The 20,686-nt window shown below is 40.1% G+C and overlaps 1 protein-coding gene across 5 annotated transcripts in view; it reads right to left on the reverse strand.

The window, feature by feature from the left end:
* Rpgr (retinitis pigmentosa GTPase regulator) overlaps nt 1-20,686 on the reverse strand; it is a 52,369-nt gene that overhangs the window by 20,180 nt on the left and 11,503 nt on the right. For all 5 annotated transcript variants that reach the window (XM_048461570.3, XM_048461574.3, XM_048461573.3 and 2 more), the window contains exons 8-12: nt 16,350-16,505; nt 13,514-13,638; nt 10,676-10,858; nt 9,448-9,616; nt 4,717-4,814 (exon numbers count right to left, since the gene is read on the reverse strand). In XM_048461570.3, the coding sequence (XP_048317527.1) occupies nt 4,717-4,814; nt 9,448-9,616; nt 10,676-10,858; nt 13,514-13,638; nt 16,350-16,505 (731 nt within the window). The remainder of the gene's footprint in view (nt 1-4,716; nt 4,815-9,447; nt 9,617-10,675; nt 10,859-13,513; nt 13,639-16,349; nt 16,506-20,686) is intronic.

Consider the following 20,686-nt stretch of genomic DNA (forward strand, 5'->3'; position numbering starts at 1 on the left):
GTCCCAAACAAAAGCTGCACAATAGTTTCGAAGCAATATTGCATGAGTTTGGTAGGTAACAGCCTAGAGACAGGTTGGCCTGGAGGAAGAAATTCTGACACAATCCTCCAGAGAATTCTGTGCAGTGGGAAATTAGAATGCAATGCTGAGTGGAAAGGAAGGTGTTTTTTTGAAAACAGGAGACTCAGGAATCCAACTTTCAGAAACTAAAGCAAAGAATTGTATAAGATTCTGCATGATAGTCGTGTGTGTGTGTGTGTGTGTGTGTGTGTGTGTGTGTGTGTGTATACAGAGAGAGTGGGCTTACCAGACTGATATTGTGCACATCATGTCAAAACTTACAGATCACTGCCAAATATTCCACACAAACACTTTAGCAGGAAGTCCAATTGTAATTAAACTCAACACTACACAACAACCTGATACCTCAAATGTATACCAGAAGGAAAGGGGTGCTAAATAGGAGTATCTCACATAATAGTGTTTTACGCATCCATTCCAACAAACATACAAATCTCAACATAGAAGCACACTATGAAGGCTGTGGCCTTTAGGCCATCCTAAGTTCAAATCCAGGTGGTGGGATTACAGAGTGAATTCTAAGACTGAACAGTTACAGAATGAGACTGCAATCTCAACAAACAAACAAGCTATAAAAGGAAACACTTGATTCCATTTAAAAACAAATCAATTAAAATAAGAGATTTATTAAGTTAAAGATTAGAGAGAATGGAATAATGATGCATTTCAATTCATATAAAAAATAATTGCCAATCAAGATTATCATACCTAGTATGTGGGTTAGTTTTATGTCAACTTGACACAAGCTAGGGTCATCAGAGACGACAGTCTCAATTGACAAAATGGCTCCAGAAGATACAGCTGTAGGCAAGCCTGTAGGGCATTTTTTAAATTAATGATTAATGTGGAGGAGTTCAACCACTGTGGGTGGAGCCACTGCTGGGCGGTGGTCCTGGGTTCTATAAAAAAGCAGGCTGATCAAGCTATGAGGAGTAAGACAGTAAGCAGCATCCCTCCATGACCTCTGCATCAGCTCTGGCCTCCTGGTTCCTGTGCTGCGTGAGTCCTTGCCCTCACTGCTTTTGATGACAAACTGTTATTCGGGAACTGAGTAAAATGTGAAATAAACCTTTCTTCCAAAGTTGCTTTTGGTCATGGTATTTCATCACTACAATAGTAACTCCTAGCAAGGTTATCCTTCAAATTCAATGGAGAAATAAAGACCTTCCAAGATAAGTTTGCACCAATGTAAGCCATGACTAATAGACCAGAATCACAGAAGACAATTAAAGCAATCCTACACCTAGAAGAGAAAGGAGACCAAACACAATCATGAGAGCACTGAAAAGAATACCTCTCACTGTGAGACTAGTCATACAATTGAGAAGCAGTTAGCCGCCACTTCTAGGATGAGAGGAAGACACGCTAAGGCAAGAAGAAATAAACAAAAATTTCGGAAAGAACTAAATCAGTAACATATACACACCTTTCGATAATAACTTGAATGTAAATGGGGTTAATTTACCAATCAAAAGACACCAGTTGGGTGACTGTATTTGAAAACAATGAGCAATATACTTTAGGCAAAGAACTGCATCAAGAATACATACAGAGAACTGAAAGAGGTGGAAATTTATTTCAAAGTGAATGGAATCTGAACATAAGCAGGAGTAACAATACTAATATCTAACAAAATATGCTGAAAGCCAGAATTAGAAACCAAGACTGTCACTACTTATTGATCAAGGGAATTATACATGAAAAATACATTAAACACATATACATACATACATAATTCACCAAATACTGAAGTGTTCGATTTTATGAAAAAAATACAACTATAGGGAAAGGGAAAGATGCGCTCCAAAACAATAATAGTGGTGACTTCAGAGATGTATTCTTATCCAAGAAAAAAAGCAACACAGTAATGTTACATATGTTTCAACAGATGTAGAATGCACATTTCTTGACATCAGCATATGGAACATTTTCCAAAATAGACCACATGTAAGACCATAAAGGAAATTTTACAAAATTCAAACACATTTTAATTTCTAACATATTATCAGACTACATGGAATAAAAAATAATAGAAATCAATAGAAAGAAAAACTATAGCCATTACATAAACACATGGAAGTCAAATAATAGTTTTCAGTGAATATCAGACCACTGAAAAATTCAGAAGAGGTAAATTTAAATGGAGTACTACTCAGCGGTAAAAAGCAATGACATCTTAAAATTTGCATGCAAGTGGAGGGAACTAGAAAAAAAAACATCCTGAGTGAAGTAACTACTCAGATGAACAAGGTATGTACTTATTTATAAGTGGATACTAGCTGTAAAGCAAAGGATAACAAGCCTATAGTCCATGACCCTAGAGAAGCTAAGTAACAAGGTGAACCTTAAAAGAAACATATATAGATCCCTCTGGGAAGGGGAAATAGACAAGATATCCTGAGAAAATTGGGAGCATGGGGGTAGGGGGAGAAAGGAGTTCAGAAGGGGAGGACTGGAGAAAGGGAGCAGGGAGGAGAACTTGAGGGAATGGGATAGTCACAAAGGATGAAGGACAGAGATGAGAGCAAGGAAAGGGATACCTTGATTGAGGGAGCCATTATGGGGCTAGCAAAAAACCTGGCACTAGAAAAATTCTCAAGAATCCACAAGGATGACCCCAGCTAAGACCCTAAGCAATAGAGGAGTGGGTGCCCGAACTGGCCTTGCCCTGTAGTCAGATTAATGAATATCTTAAATGTCACCAATGAACCTTCATCCAGCAACTGATGAAGACTGGGGCAGAGACCTGCAGTGGAGCACTGGACTGAGCTCCCAAAGCCCAGTTGAAGAGTGGGAGGAGTGAGAGTATGAGCCAAGAGGTCAAGACCATGAAGGGTTCACCCACTGAAACAGTTTACCTGAGCAAATAGGAGCTCACCAACTCTGGTGAGAAAGGGAAAGAACCAGCATAGGACCAAACTAGTCCCTCTGGATGTGGGTGACAGTTGCATGGCTGGGGCAGACTTCAGGGCCACTGGCAGTGGCACCAGGATTTACCCCTAATGCTTGTACTGGGTTTTTGAAACCCATTCTCTTTGATGGATACCCTGTTCAGCCTAGATATAGTAGGGAGGGCCTTGGTCCTTCCCCAAAGCAATGTGCCTTACCCTCTCTGTGGAGTAGATGGGAGGGTGGGGTGGGGGAAAAGGTGGAGGGAATGGGAGGAGTGGAGAGTGGGAACTGGGATTGGTATGTAAAGTAAAAAAAAAAAAGATACTTTGTTTTCTTTTTTAAAAAATAAATTAGTAAAATATATGAAAATGGAAAGACAATATGCCAGCACCTGTGGGCTACAGAGAAAGCTGTACAAAAGGGGATGTGGATGGCACTGAGTGAAGAAGTACACACTCAGAACAGCCAGAGAGATCACAAAAACAATGTATTTCAGGGTCTTAAAAAAACCAAAGCAAAACCCAAATCAGTAGAAGGAAAGAAATGATACACAATAAAGATCATATCAGAAATGAATTAAATGGAGATTAAAAGATCAGCATAAAAAGTCAATGAAACAAAGAGCTACATCACTGAAGCATAAATAAAATGGACAACACCTTAGTTAAACTAACCAAAGAGAAAAATAATCCAAATGCATAAAATAAGAGATAAAAACGAGACAATGTGGAGAAAAAGAAACACTTAAAACTCTTAGTAGGAATGTAAACTAGTATAGCCATGATGTACAGTACATAGGTTTCTCAAAAGCCAATAATAGAGCTATTTAATATTTAAAAATAACTATTTAAACTATTACTAAATTACTAATTATTAAATATTACTAATTATCAAAAATATTATTTAAAAATAATCTAATTCTACTATTTTGGGGTTTATATGTGAAATAAATGAAGTGAGCATACAAAAAAAATACCTGTAAAGACGGGAGGGGGTAGCACATGCCTTTAATCTCAGCACTTGGGAGGCAGAGGCAGGTGGATCTCTGTGAGTTTGAAGCCAGCCTGGTCTACAGAGCGAGTTCCAGGACAGGCTCCAAAGCCACAGAGAAACCTGTCTCAGAAAACCAAAAACAAAAAAAAAACAAACAAAAACCCTGTACACACCCATGTTTAGTGCAATAAAAATCATTAGTTAAGTTATAGATTCTGTCAACAGATGAATAGATAAAGAAAAATACACATACACTCTCTCTCCCTTTGCCCCCCTCTCTGTCACACACACACACACATAGACACACACACACACCCCAGAGTGTTTAATTCAGCCATAAAGATTAATTAACTCATGTCATTTTCAGGAAAATGGATGTAACTGTAGGACACAGGTTAAGCAAAATAAATGTAACACAGATCAAATATTATATGTTTTCTCTCATAGACAGAAACTAAAAAGGAAAGATGACCTAGAAGCAGAAGGTGGATTGTTAAGGGAAGGGGAGGAGCTGGCAGAGGGGAGTAAGCATAGGGAAAGATGGGTCAAAGGGAGGGTACACGAGATCAAAGTTTGACTTATAAAGGTATGGAAATGTCACAGTGAAACCCATTGATATTAGCATGTACTATTAAATATTAGCAAAAATCAGCATTTTACACATAAAAGAATATACAAAGAATATACACTCAAATTCATGGGGAGCTAAAATTCACATAACTCCTATCTAAATAGACCGAAAGTAATTACCATATTTAAGACATCAGTAGTTTCACCAAGGTTTTCTGAATCCACTGCTGAAGAATTTTCTGTCTCTGTCTCTTTGTTCATTTTATCTTCAAAATAATCTAAATGAATAAAAGCAAAAAGTCAGGCTTAGATCTAACAGAAATGAAAAAAGCAAATGAACCAAAAAAAAATCACTCTATAATACATCATGGGGTATAACTGCATCCAAGGCCTTCTAATCTTGTGATTAGAGATGAACAGTAGTCATTCATAGTAGCAGCACATTTTCAAATCTCACACTGAGAGTTTACTGTACTGACAAATATGTAGCAAGAGCTTCATTCACAAGGACATGCAAACAGTAGTCCTTGGAAGAAAACCTTCTCAGGTGAGCTGTCTGTATCAAGCACTGCCAGCTAGTCTTAAGACAGTCCCAATGACCCCACTCCCCTGCTATTCTTACCAGTGTGGCTCCCTTGCATATGATATGGGGCTTGAGTTCTATGTGCATCATCAACTAAGTAAAGTGACCATAACTGGGCCACAACTGGAGTTTCTTAGTCACACATGTGTGCTTTATTTCCATATTGTGAGCATTTCTATGAAGAAGCCTATATGGCAAAGATGTGAAGTGCCCTGCTAATGACTGCATGAATGAGCTGGGAGTCCACTCAGCTTCCAGACACTACCATCCCATTCAAAGGCGCTAGTCCAGGAAAGCCTGAGCATGAAACACTCAGTCTAGCTGCTCTTGGAGTCTTGATTCCCGGAAGTTGTGTCAAACAACAAATATCTGTGATTTTGACCTGCTAAATTTTGGTCATTTTTAAATGTAGTCATGAAAAACTAGTATAATCACTTAGAACTAAAAAACTGGTAATATCACAAACCAGAAAATTCCAAATCCATTTGCTCTATTGGAACTTTTAGTTTTGTCTGCCACTGTGCCCTTTTTGATCTGATCATATATTATGAAATCTCTATTAAAAATGCCAGTATACACTCATTACTTTGTTTTGAATCCTTTCAATTGATTGTAATTGAATGTAAATGAATAATTGTTCATTATACACTCCTTCCATATGAAACAATATGTAGAGAAAACTAAAATATAGTAATTATTTCTGTGTTTCAATTATCTATATTTAAGATATAAGGCTGGTGGGGTGTGTGTGTGTGTGTGTGTGTTCATTAACAAACAGTAATGTAACTGTTTATCCTTAATGAATTCATGCTCTAGAAGGGATGTAGAACATAGGATACTGGATAAAGAAAGATTTCACTTGTATGGTATATGCAAGGATGTGTAGAATTCTGAGAGGTAAAGTTATAGGTGGAAGGGGAAGAAAATCAAGTCCAATACTAACAACACAAAGAAGCAGAGAGAGACCCAAGAAAACAGCTTATGTTGAAGAATTCCCACATGTTCAAAGCATAGACTTTAACCTATGTTGGGTAAATCCCACAACAAAGAGAGGAAAGTAGCTTCATTGACTCTTCTGGTGCTCAGTTCCTGTCTCAGTTCTGTCTGACTCTGCAGTCCATGCTCCTTTCAGGAAGTTAAACTGAATCACTCAGTGTGAGCAATAGCAGGCACCGTAAGTTAACATCTGAGGCTGTGTTGTGAAAGTTTCAGATTGTAAGTAAGAACAGGGACTATACGGCTATCCTTGATATCTCAAACTTTCAGAAAAGATCTTATTACTCTGTGTGTGTGTGTGTGTGTGTGTGTGTGTGTGTGTGTGTGTGTGTGTGCACAAATGTGGGCAGAGGCTAGAAAAGAGTATCTGGTTCCACAAAGCTGAAGTTACAGGTGGTTGTGAGCCATCCAACATGGACGCTGAGACGTCAACTCAGGTCCTCTTCAGGAGAAAAGTACTCTTAACTGCTGATCTTCCTCTCCAGCCACCAACCTCTGACATTTTGGCACGAAAGCAGCCACTCACAATACATGAAGGAGCCAGGATAGATGGTTTCCATAAATTTCCACTTACAAAAGTAGGACACTAGCTAGATTTGGCTCATGGGCCATCGTTTGTTATCTCCTAACCTAGATGAATCCTATAAGGAAATAGTATTGAAAGATGAAGCTAGAAGAACAGGTGGGGCTCACATGGGAGATTTTATACTTATTTTTATAAAAATGAGGAATCCTTCACAGGACAAAGAACAGGTAGGCATTATACTGTACCTTAAAAATAATGGGGAAACTGTCACAAAAGTGTAGATTAGAGAACCAGAGAATGTAGGTTTGGAAAACATATCTGTTTATTTTGCCTCAGGTTCGATTGAGATAATGTATGTCAACAGACCTGATCTACTTTCTGTTACCACCTTCTCCATCTCCCCCCATCTATCTGTCCATCAATGTATCTATACATATTTGTATCCAACTTCTCATTTTTCTGTTACAGTGTACTGTGTCTTCCCTGCTATGAAGACTGTTGTGTATCCCAGCCTCCCCTGTGCTACCATGCTCTCCTGGACTACTGGCTCACTGCATTGGCTTACATGTGGGATTCCGTTGTGTCCCACACTGGTCTCACAATCCCTCCAGCAGTCAGCCCACTTCTTTCGGCGGCCTCATAACCAAATAGACAAAATAATGATCTAGAGAGCTTAGCTCCTCCTCACTCCCTCATTCTCCTTTCATGCCTCAACTCTAAGCACTCTGGCTTCTGCCCAGATCTTGCCCTAGAGCTTCTCAGGTTGACGTTGCTGGTGTTTTCCATGATGCCAAATCTACTGGGAACACTGTCAGCTCTTTTGTGCTTTCAAATTACTACTCTCTCAAGTATTAATTTCTTGAATCCATTGTTCCTGACTAAAGTTGGTCCTTCTAAATGACAGCCTGACTTCCCTGCACTCCGCAATAACCCAGAAGTGTAATTATCTTAAAAGGTCAAGTGGACTGGAATACATCAGGTAAAAACACCATTAGACTGAAGAAAACTATTCAGCCCTAATAAGTATCTTCTAATCTATGAAATGAAGAATATTTTTCTTACCATTTCTTTTCCAACAACATACTCACCTGAATTCCCACCCCCATCTTCTAATCACACTTCTTTCCTTTTCTAAGGCATTACCTTCAAATCTTTGTCTATATTTTCTTTGTTTGGGATGCATATATTCTAACTCCTTGGAATACCTTACTTTTAAATTAAATTTAGTTATAAAACGTTTAGTTTAAACTTTAGACGAAATTCTTATTGACTCTAGCTACAAAAGTATAGAATTACATACCACTCCACACTGAAATCTCCTGAAGTGTGAAATAACTTTCCTACGCTCTCTTTCAACACACTCTTTGGCACAATCTGCTACTATTTTCAACACTCTAAAATTTTTTTGAAATTTTTATTTTTGAGAATCTCAAACATGTATGCAGTAAAATATGATCATCTCGATCCAATACATCACCCTCTAATCCTTTCCATGCTCCCTCTCAGCTTCATAGCTTTATGTTTAAGGCTAGACTGACGCTGAAGCTTATGTCAAAGCGAGCCCCATGCGAGGTGCATGCTACTAGCTCATTTCTCATGTCTGCTTATCATGCCCTGTCCATGGCCTGCTCTTGCCAGGGTCCCTGGCTCTTTACTAATTCAGTCATTTGCCTAGATTCTTCAAAGATATAAAAGTCATCTCTGCCATGCTTTATCCTCAACCCCCAGGTTTCATTTTCAATATTATTGGTGTATGTGTGCATGTGCGCGCGCGTGCGTGTGTGTGGTGTGACATGTGTATATGGGTACTGCATCATATGGCATGTGTGTGAGGGTCAGAAGACAAGTTGTGGAGTCAGTTTTCTCCTTCTACCTGTATGTGACAGCCAGAAATGAGCCCCGGCCACCAGACCTACACAGCAAAGGCGTTTAACCTCTGGGCCACCTCACCTGCTTCTGTTTCCTATTTTAGTCCTCAAAATACTGTTTTTCTGAGCTCTTAGTCATGAGCTTATATTCAGGTATACATTAGTAGTAATGGACACATTCTCCTAAGATGCACTAATATCTCCAAATAAAGCTATGTAGAAGAGGCGCACAATAGTCGGCCATTTCTCTTTTAACCTTAAAGTGGGTTCAAGAGATCAAATTCAGGTTCTCACTCATACCTAGCAAGGGTCTTTATCTTCTGTGTCATCTTGTCAGATATTATTAAACACATTTCAAAGATAAAGAACCCAGGGTGTTGAAAAATGAAGATGGTCCCAGAGTTTAGAAGGCGCAGGCCTAGCATGCGATGGAGAGGAGCTGACTACATAACTGACGCTGAGGCACGTGAGCACAGCGGCGCACCGCACTGCAGCACAGACTTCTATTGACACTCTGTCCAAGCTGTCCACTGGTGTCGCCCGCTGAATGGAGGAAGGTCACATCTTCTCTTTGAGCCTTGCTTTTCTTAACCATAAAATAAAGACTTTTCCCACCAAAGTCAATGGAATTTGCAGGCCTAGAACGATTCTTTGTGTACTGCCCAGTGCTCCATAGAGTTGCTGCTACGGTGAGTGGTATAAGGAGTGTACAGATTTCCGCTCCAGCTAGAAATGCCACACTCTAACTACAGGGAAGATAATACAGCAAACTGTAAAATACAGGTGTTTCATTTCTTTCTAGTTCTGGGAATGAGTCTCAGGGCCTTACCCACACCAAACAAGTACTCTGATTATCCCACCAGCCTATGTCCTGGCCCATAACCATAAACATGAGAGGAGCGCCAGTCCCATTTTCACTGAGAGCAGACCAACCTTACCTGAGTCCAGTGGTTCCACCGAGTCAGAGGGGCTTTGCTCTGAGAAGTTATTCAAAGACAAGCGGAAAGGGATTGCACTGGGGGAAAAGAAACCAGTAGAAGTAGAGGCAGAAGTTCCCTCTAAGGGAGGCAGTGCTCCCACCACTGAAGCAGAGCCTGGTGGTCTCTCCTTTAAAGAAAGGTTAAACAAACTGTCAGGTGATCTTATAGATAATAGCTGCATACACTTTCCTGTAGTTACTGAAAATATTGAAGAGAAAAAGCCTTCAAGTCTGCCAATGTTCCACAACTTGTGCATAAGCATTCCCAAGACCTCAAAAGCCTTGTGCTTCTGTCTTTGTATTGTCGGTCCCCTAAATTGTCTCTATCGAAGTCTATAAGTCTATTTTTTATGTTAGGGAGTGTGTTTGTGTTTCAGCTGTCTACCCTGAGAAACAAAAAGTTGTTCATAAGAAACAACTATTACCACAGGCTGATGGGACAGTCTTCATTATTCCATATATATTGTTTCATAATAAAATACGGACATAACTTCAAAAGGAATACATCTTAGAACTTAAAATAATTTTCAAAGCTTTTAAGTATTTAAATATTTTCATTTTAAAGACATGCAACTTATATAGCAAATTTGAAGCATAGAAGAGAGTCTCTAAACATAACTAGTAGGAAACATTCTGTCTCCAAGTGAAGGACTTACTTCTTTGTTGCCCATATTTCATTATTTATAGACTATAACCTTCCATTGTTTAGGAGGTTTAACAAAAAGAATGCAGCCATTATGCTAAATATTAAGTGCCCCATGCCAGCTGTACAATAGAACACTATCTCTTATACTAATACTGTGGTGTATATTCTTAAAGCCATGTTACACGGATAGAAATGTTCTTGTCACAGTATTACCAAAAAGAAGCATGTAACAAACAGTCATCATATATCAACATACAGTTTAAGGAAGGATCAAGGGATTACTTACTTTGAGCTAAGAAAGATCTATACGAAATGTGCTGCATGTTTGATAATGATCTATAAACAAAGGTTCTTCATGATAATTTAAATTTTCCCATTTGTATTCTTTAATATCAACTCCGAACTTATGTCATAATAAGTTTAAAAGCCTTTACCCCTGATCATTTTCATTTTAAAAGACCCTCCCTTAAAAAGAGAATTGTTGCTATTTTATTTGCAGTGGTTGACAGCGCTTATCACACACACTAGACCACAACTGTACCCGCTCTCTTCGCCGCAGACGTGCCGATAAAGATCTATTCAGTGGAGTTCCTGGGGTGAGGTCAGTGGTGGACATAGAACCTGTACTTAGGTAAGGTTCATACATTTCTTCAAATTCAGATTCATCTATTGCACTAAGTCGTGGGGTGGCAAAAACTATCATGTGACATCCACCACAGGCAATCTGCAAGTGTAAATCCACAGAAAAATTGACCAATGCTAACATCAAACACAAATGGGCTAACAGTTATCAGATCAGCAACAAGACATTTACTTAGAGGCAAACCTCTGAGATGGTGTGGCTCATGGCTTCTTTCTATGCATAGGTACAAGTATGCATATACATATATGTGTGTAGATATGTATACATGTACAGATGTATACATTTACATGAATTAAACATAATTCTTTAAACAGACTGAAAATTAAAACCAATCTCTTCCATCATTTACTTTCAACTTAATATAATCTAGAGAAAATGTCCTTGTCACAGGATGCATCTCATTAAAACTTAGAAAATGTTATGTTTTGATCTTTAAACATTAAAAACTTCATAAAATATCTAGAGAATAATAGGTATGTAAATTACTCAAGAATAACTAGTCTCTGACCATTATAATGATAAATATACAAAATCTGCACAGGATTGGGATCTTCAACATTCTATCATGGAAGGCAGGGGCAGCCACTAGGTACCACCCTGCTCTAAGGAACTATTGGCAGTTAACTACTACTGACGGAGAAGGGGACATTTTCTTTACTGCTGTAGCCAGTAGTGCACTGGCCATGTTCTAGCAAATAGCCTCTCATCATGTAAGCAATCCTAAATTCAGTAAACCAAAAAAAGAGATAAAGGCATGAAAGTAAGAGACATGCTAGTCGAAAAGAAGAAAGCATTGAGAGGGAGAAGGAAAAGGATATGAGACAGCAATGAGATGAACACAATCATAATACATACATACATACATACATATATGAAATTGTCAAAAATAAGATGATGTCTCCAAATCTTTCCCTTTCAAAGAACACTTTCTAAATGAAAGGCTTACAAGTCTTCGGAGGAAAATACAAGCACACTGAACAAAATAATGAAAAATAAACACACTAAGGAGTTTGAAGTAGTAAATGCTTTTCACAAAATGTTAACAAAACCCCTATGTTAATGAGTACAGTGAGAGAGAACCGAGTCCTCAGATTGCTTATTCAATGCCAGGGGATGCCCTAGAAGATGTGCATGTGGGCAACAATGAACACAGGAGGGGATACGTATGTACTTGTTTCTATGTGTATGTAAAAATGGATAAAAGTGAGGATGTGAATTTGGGAGAGAGGAGGCATGGGAAAGATGGAGGAGAAGTAATGCAAATATGTTTTAATTTTTTAATTGCAGAAGTTTGCAAATCTATCTCTGTAATAATCCTAAATATAAATGGTCTTAACTCACCAATGAAAGCCATTGAAAAAGACTCTATACTATGATAAAAATCCCCTGAAAAAAGCAACCTAGGAGTTTCTTTTAGCTTTCAGTTGCAGGTTGAGGCCCATCATAAGAGAGTCACAGTGGCAGAGCTTGAGGGAGCTAATCACATCAGGTCCATAGCCAGGAGCAGACAAAATGCATGTATGCATGCTACTTAGTGCTCAGCTTGCTCTCTCCTGTGCACACAGTCCAAGGCCCGGTCTGTAAAATGATGCTGCCAACATTCAGCATGGATTTTCAGACTTCAATGAACCTAATTAAGAAAATCCTTCACAGACACGCCCACAGGCCAACTCAATCTAGACAATCCCCGACTGAGGCTCCTCCCCAGGTGATTCTAGATTGTGTCAAGTTAGCAACTAAAACTATTGATGCAGGAGAGTCTTCTATCTACCTGTTGCTTTCATTGGTTAATTAATAAAGAAAACTGCCTGGCCTGAGAGGTCAGAACATAGATAGGCAGGGAAGACAGAACTGTATTGTGGGAGAAAGAAGCAGAGGCAGAGAGCTGCCCACCATGAAGCTGCCAGGTCAGACATGCTGAATCCTTCCCGGTAAGCCACGACCTCGTGGTGAGATATAGATTATTAAAAATGGGTTGAATCAATATGTGAGAGTTAGCCAATAAGAGGCTGGAGGTAATGGGCCAGGCAGTGTTTAAAAGAATACAGTTTCCATGTAATTATTTCGGGGGTAAGCTAGCTGGGATCTGGGCAGGAACACATTGTTCCTTATTTGCAACAAACCATCACAATTATCAAGTTAATAAAAGAAGGATTCCACAGTATGAAACACAATGCCTTTGGAGAAGCAACATGAGCACTACCAAGTAAGCAGCATTTACATGTCCATAGTTCTTAGCTGGTGAAAATACTAGAAACAATACAACAGGAAGATTGACTGATCATGAGGTGTCACTGAAAAGATAAATTCTTATCTGAGTGCTCAGCCAATAAATCATTTGCAACAGTGTTTATGTATTGTCCCGTCTCTTCTTGTGCAGGGTTTGAGAGTGCCCAACTTCCCCCAGGTCTGTTGCATCTGCCCTGTTAGCTGTGTGAGCAAGGCATTCTGCTGGGTACTTCTATATGAGACACAAAGCTTACAGGCATGGCACGCTCCAAGTTTGCAAGAGAAGTGAACATGAAGCAGAAAAAGCAGTATTTGTACAAAAACGTTGTTGAAGGAGCAAAACTGGAAACATCTAATGTTTGCCCCTTACATAACTGGTTATGGCCATTATTAGCTATAGATCTATGAAATGCTCACACAGATGTAAAAACAAGTGTTTTTATGAAATAACAAAAGTTTCAAATCTAGAAATATGAAAATATGCAAGAGGAAATGTGAAACTCTTACCAGTTGAACTGTGAATCTCAAAAAATTACAGCACAATGTAGGAAAGAATTGGTTGGTAAAATTCTCCATCCCAAGTCCTAATTTTCCATGTCGGCCATCGCCAAAAGTATACATGAGGCCTACATCTAAAATGCAAACAAAGTCAAAGTTACTTGAGTTCCATTTGTACAGATCTAGTTGTAGACTCATATCTTCACTTCTACTGCAGTTAGCTTCTCATAGAATTCTGAATTGAATTGACCCTGGCCTACTGACCTGTGCAAAGTACAGTGTTTGGTGGTTCTTTATATAAGAGCAGGCAGTGGAAATGAGAACGGAACACTAAATCTTGGTGGTCAAAGACTTGTGTGTCTGTTACACATTGTAGTCTATTTATCACTGGCCTCTGTCTACTACATGCCAGTAGAATAATTCCTTTCTGAAGCAGTGAGAATGAAAAATGTCTCCAGGTATCATCTGTCTCTCCCAGGGGTGTAAATTTGTCACTGGTGGAGAACTATATACTTAGAATACAGTTGTTTCTTTTATTAATTTGGCTTCTGGGGTGTGGGACACTGCCAAACCAATGGCTGGAGTCAATCACGCACTCCGACCAATCCCCTACTGGGTCCTATCTTGATCAGCACACGATGCTGAGCAATCCTGCCACTTCTAACCCCACCGCCACACCCTGACACTGCAGCTGCATTTAACTTCTGCGCTTCTTTGCGAGCCCCTCCTTCATACCCTGCATTTAAAGGCGCATGGTGAGTGCCACAGAACAGAGGCCGATCAGGGTACAGACGAGCGGACATTCCCTCTAGTGGGGCATTAAAGAAGGCTTTCAAAGTCAATCCTAAAAGATAGAATATAGCTCTAAGAAGGAAATAAAGCACCCTCCAGGCAGAATCAGCAGTACAAGGGAAAGCTTGTACGAGAACAGGCCAGGCAAAAGACCAGAAAGTAAGCAGCAAGCCGAATATGGAAAACTTGGAGAGATCAGAATCTAAAGCAGGAAGGCAAGACCACTACGGAGGATGAAATTTGTTTAGATTGTACATTTTTAATTCCGTTTGAAGAGCAGCAAGCTTTTTAAGTGAATGGCTTTAGGCTGGGAAATGATTAGCTCATATCTGGGGATTTCTGACTAAAGAAGGCAAAGCGGCTGTACACTGAGGGAATCTCCTGACCGTAGACTGACTTAAAGTAATAGAAGAGAATTCAGTAAGATGGTAAGTTACTCTTTTAATTTACAAAACTGAGCAAATTCCTTTAATGTGTGCTTTTCCAAGATGATTTTCTTTTGCCTGAGAAAGTAACCCTTATCTCATTTGCTTGATTGAACTTCCAAGCTCAAAGAACATTTATAAATATGAGCTATTGGTAGGGAACTGGCAAGAATTTAAGAAAACTCAATATATGTCATTGTACTAGATAAATAAAGAGAGAAAAAAATCTGTTTCTTGAGGAGGATAGATGAGTAAAAAGTCAAATAAACTTAATATTCAGTTATTAGTGGCATAACTTTTCATCAGGCAGAAAAAGTACCATGCAAACAACTGAACAATCTATAATAAGATTCACGATTCATAAAAAGTATATTCAGCATCAGGGACAATTTAGGGTTGATGAAGAATGGTACTATGAACAGAGAAGCTAGTATTAGGGCCGCACAGCACGGGACACATATCAACAGCTCCTATGGGACATAGTGTTGTTGCATGCTACGCAAAGGAGAACATCAGTACTTGAGGACAGACAGGCCGTTTTTCTCAAAGGGTTTTGTGGGAAAGATGGAACTATTTGTGGTAGTAGCTCACGTTTTCTAAGTTCTACTTCTCGAAACAGATACCATTGCATGAGCTCTGCTCTTTTTGGAACTGTTTTGGATAGAAGGAAGGAAAACATAAATACAAGAATTTGAATTATTCAGATATACTAGAATTATTTCTGACTTTTCATGCTTTACTTTGTTTTTAGATGAAGCATTTTGTTACAAAGCATGTAAGTTTTCAAATGCATAAATTCCCTACAGTGAATGGCTAAGTCACTTCAAGGGATAATTTTATTGAGACTTACATTATCAACAGCATCTAATTTATAAGACTAAAAAATAAACAGGCCAACAGAACATCTCCTTGCGTAATGCAGAAGGCAACAAAGAGATGAATTTGCTCAGTGGTTTTTGTGGTGGCCTTCAAGAAAAGGAAGGAGTCAGTCAGTCCTGAAACGCCCCCTGGTGGTCATCACAGCGCCTTTCTCTCTCAACTACTTAGCAAAGGGAAGGAAGAAGTGGTGAAACGCCCCCTGGTGGTCAAAGCATCCTAAAATGTCGCTCAGCATGAGGACAGCTCTTCTATATTGAGTAGGTAAAGATAAGTTTTTCCTGTGTGATTTTTCTCTCTGGCTTGAGCAGAGTTTTGATACAAGTTGAAAAGATTTTAGTAACTTACTCTTCTCCAAAGGTCTAATTTAAGATTCGAAACTTGGATCATTTTTTTTTAAGGCTAGAACTGAACTCAAGGCCTCATAAGCTTAGGAACATGTGTTCCCACTGAGATATACCCAGTCCCCACATTTGTTTTCATCGGAATTATACATTTACTTTTAAACTAATTTATAACTTTGTATTTAGAATATTAAATTCCATAAGATGTTAGAAACATTTATCCCATATAACATTCATTTTATATATGAATGTTATATGGGATAAATTCATTATATATATATGGGATAAATTCATTTTATATATGAATGTTATATGGGATAAATTCATTTTATATATATATATATATATATATATATATATATATATATATACTATATATATCCAGAAATCAGAAAAATTATCTCATACCTGTCATCAAAGCTGTATGATTTTCTCCACAGGAAATATAACTTATTTTCTGATCCTTAATACGCTCAATGACTCTGGGTTCTGATGCTTCAAAAAGAAAAGTGCCAAGGCCCAGTTGGCCAAACTGTCCCAGTCCAAAGGCATACACAACTTTCTCTGGAAGGAAATGAACACATACATGAAAAGAGTTGCAAGGAGATACATCATATCTGAAATAATTGCAGGATTCAACTTTTAAAATGGGCATGAATTGTCTGTGAAAGAGCGCCAGAAAAATACTGACATGAAATGCAAACTTTCAAAGATGAAAGAAGAGAAAAATTGGGTGTTACAAAATAACTATCTGGGTATGATTTGTCTTTTATGAATAACCATAAAAGGAGTTATTACAATCATCAGGTAGGTTAAAAGAAGTATAATTCAGAGAACTCCCTGACATGCATTTATAATTATATCATCTCAGAAACTCACAAATGTTACTAAACAATTTCCATTCACTGCCACAATTAAAAACATTTCTACAAAGATATTCCCCTTTAAAAGTAGTTCAATAAAACTATTTTACAAAATATAATTTATGAACAGGAGATACAGCACTTGCCTGGCATGCACAAGCCACAGAATCTCCCTGTAAAACATGGTGGCACACACATACACACCTAATCCAAAATATAATTTTCAAAGGAATGAAAAATTATAGTAGATATGTTAATGTATTCATAAGCAAATTTTCTTTACAATACAGGAAGCCTCCCACTATATGATGATTTAGGTGACCGTTGGAGTCACCAAAGCTCCTTCAATAAATAATTCAGGAAATTTGAGGTCATTTCTCATCTAGAGAAGAGAAACTGTGAAGCAAAAAACATGGCTGACTATAAAAGAGTTACTGTAGAAACAATGTGGCTGGTCAGTGTACTGAGAAACATGCTGGTGACAACATGGCTGGTCTGTGTACTGAGAGACATGCTCTTGACAATGTGGCTGGTCTGTGTACTCAGAGATACCCTTGTGGCAATTTGGTTGGTGTGTACTGTATGTCAACATGGCTGGTCTGTGTACTGCATGTCAGCATGGCTGGACTATCATGTCACCCAGGCTGCTTAGTGTAATGAGAGACACACTGGTGACAATGTGGCTGGTCTGTGTAGTGAGAGAAACCCTGGTGACAATGTGGCTGGTCTGTGTACTGATAGATACCCTGGTGACAATGTAGCTGGTCTGTGTACAGAGAGACACATTGATGACAACGTGGCTAGTCTGTGAACTGAGAGTCATGTTGGTGACAATGTGACCAGTCTGTGTACTGAGATACCTTGGTGACAATGTGGCTGGTCAGTGTACTGAGAGACACACTGGTGACAACTTGGCTGGTCTGTGTACTGAGAGACAAACTGGTGACAACATGGCTGAACTGTGTACTGAGAGAGACGCTGGTGACAATGACGAAGGTCGCTGACTGAGAGACAAACTTGTGCAACATGGCTTGTCTGTGTATTGAGAGATACACTGGTGACAACGTGGCTGGTCTGGGTACTGTGTGTCAATGTGGCTGGGCAGTGTACTGAGAGACACGCTGGTGACAACATGTCTGGTCTGTGTACTGAGTGTCAACATGTCTGGTCTGTGTACTGAGAGACACACTGGTGACAACATGGATGGTCAGTGTACTGCACGTCAATGTAGCTGGTCTCGGTACTGAAAAGAGACACTGATGACAATGTGGCTGGTCTGTGTACTGAGAGGCACGCTGGTGACACCGTGGCTGGTGGCTGTACTGAGAGACACACTGGTGACAACGTGGCCGGTCTGTGTACTGAGAGACACACAGTGACAATGTGGCTGGTCTGTGTACTTAGAGACACACTGGTGACAGTGTGGCTAGTCTGTGTACTGAGAGACAAAATGGTGACAACGTGGATGGTCTGTGTTCTTAGAGACACGCTGGTGGCAATGAGGCAGGTTGCTGACTGAGAGACATACTTGTAACAACATGGCTGGTCTGTGTACTGAGAGACACACTGGTGACAACGTGGCAGGTCAGGGTACTGTGTGTCAATGTGGCTAGTCTGTGTTAAGAGACAAAATGGTGACAATGTGGCTGGTCTGTGTAATGTGTGTCAATGTGGATAGTCTGTGTACTGAGAGACACACTAGAGGCAACATGGATGGTCAGTGTACTGCACGTCAATGTGTGGCTGGTCTCTGTACTGAAAGAGATGCTGGTGACAATATGGCTAGTCTGTGTACTACGTGTCAATGTGGCTGGTCAGTGTACTGAGAGGCACACTGGTGACACTGTGGCTGGTCTGTGTACTGAGAGACATGGTGGTGAGAATATGGCTGGTCTGTGTACTCAGAGATACACTGGTGATAACGTGGTTGGTCTGTGTACTGAGAGACACACAGTGACAACATGGCTGGTCTGTGTACTTAGAGACACACTGGTGACAGTGTGGCTACTCTGTGTACTGAGAGACAAAATGGTGACAACGTGGATGGTCTGTGTTCTTAGAGACACACCGGTGGCAATGAGGCAGGTCGCTGTACTGAGAGACACACACTGGAGAAAAGATGGCTGGTCTGTGTACTGAGACACACATAGTGACAACGTGGCTGGTCTGTGTACTGAGACACACATAGTGACAACGTGGCTGGTCTGTGTACTGAGAGACATCCTGATGATAACGTGGCTGGTCTGTGTACTGTGTGGCAATGTGGCTGATCAGTGTACTGAAAATCACAGTGGTAACAATATGTCTAGTCTGTGTACTCAGAGACAACCTGGTGACAATGTGGCTGGTCTGTGTACTGAGAGACACACTGGCAACAATATGACTGGTTTGTGTACAGAGTGTCAATGTGGCTGGTCAGTGCACTGAGAGGAATGCTGGTGATAACGTGGCTGGTGACTGTACCGAGACACACATTGGTGACAATGTGGCTGGTCTGTATACTGTGTGTTAACGTGACCGGTATGTGTACTGAGAAACATGCTGGTGACGTGGCTGGTCTGTGTACTCAGAGATACCCTGGTGACAATGTGTCTGGTCTGTGTACCCTGCGTCAACGTGGCTGGTCTGTGTACAAGAGGCATACTGGTGAAAACGTGGCTGGTAGCTGTACTGAGAAACATACTAGTGATAACGTGGCTCATCTGTGTACTGAGAGACATGCTCTTGAGAACGTGGCTTGTCTGTATATTCAGAGATACCCTCGTGGCAATATGGCTAGTGTGTACTGTGTGTCAACGTGGCTGGACTGTTTACTGCATGTCACTGTGGCTGCTTAGTGTACTGAGACACAATGGTGACAATGTGGTTGGTCTGTGTACTGAGAGATACCCTGGTGACAACGCGGCTTGTCTGTGTACTTAGAGACACACTGTTGACAATGTGGGTAGTCTGTGTACTCATGGACACGCTGATGGCAATGTGGCTTGTTTCTGTATTGAGTGACATACTGGTAACATGGTAACTGGTCTGTGTACTGAGAGACAAGCAGGTGACTATGTGGCTGGTCTGTGTACTGAGAAATACCCTGGTGAAAACGTGGCTGGTCTGTGTACTGAGAGTCATGATGGTAACAATGTGGCTGGTCTGTGTACTTAAGAGTCACACTGCTGACAATGTGGTGGGTCTGTGTACTGAGAGATATCATGGTGACAACATGGCTGGTCTGTGTACCTAGAAACACACTGCTGACAATGTGGCTGGTCTGTGTACTGAGAGACATGCTGGTGACAACATGGCTGGTCTTTGTACTGAGAGATACCATGGGGACAATGTGGCTGGTCTGTTTACTGAGAGACATGCTGTTGACAACGTGGCTGTTCTGTGTACTGTATGTCAATGTGGCTGGTCTGTGTACTGAGAAACACGGTGGTGACAATGTGGCTGGTTTGTGTACTATGTGTCAACGTGGCTGATTGTTATACTGAGAGGCACACTGGTGACAAGATGGTTGGTCTGTGTACTTAGAGACACATTAGTGACAATGTGGCTGGTCATTGTACTGAGAGACACGCTTTTGACAACACAGCTGGTCTGTGTACCGAGAGACATGCTGGTGACAACGTGGCTGGTCTGTGTACTGCATGTCAACATGGTTGATCTGTTTACTGCATGTCAATGTGGCTGTTCTGTGTATTTAGAGACAAACTGCTGACAACGTGGCTGGTCTCTGTACTTAGAGACACACTGGTGATAATGTAGCTGGTCTGTTTACTGAAAGACACACTGGTGACAACGTGGCTGGTCTTTGTGCTGAGAGATACCCTGGTGACAACGAGGCCAGTTTGTGTACTGAGAGACACGCTGGTGACAACATGGCTGATC

Source organism: Myodes glareolus, chromosome X, assembly GCF_982192425.1.
Source record: "Myodes glareolus chromosome X, mMyoGla1.1, whole genome shotgun sequence".
Taxonomy (NCBI): domain Eukaryota; kingdom Metazoa; phylum Chordata; class Mammalia; order Rodentia; family Cricetidae; genus Myodes; species Myodes glareolus.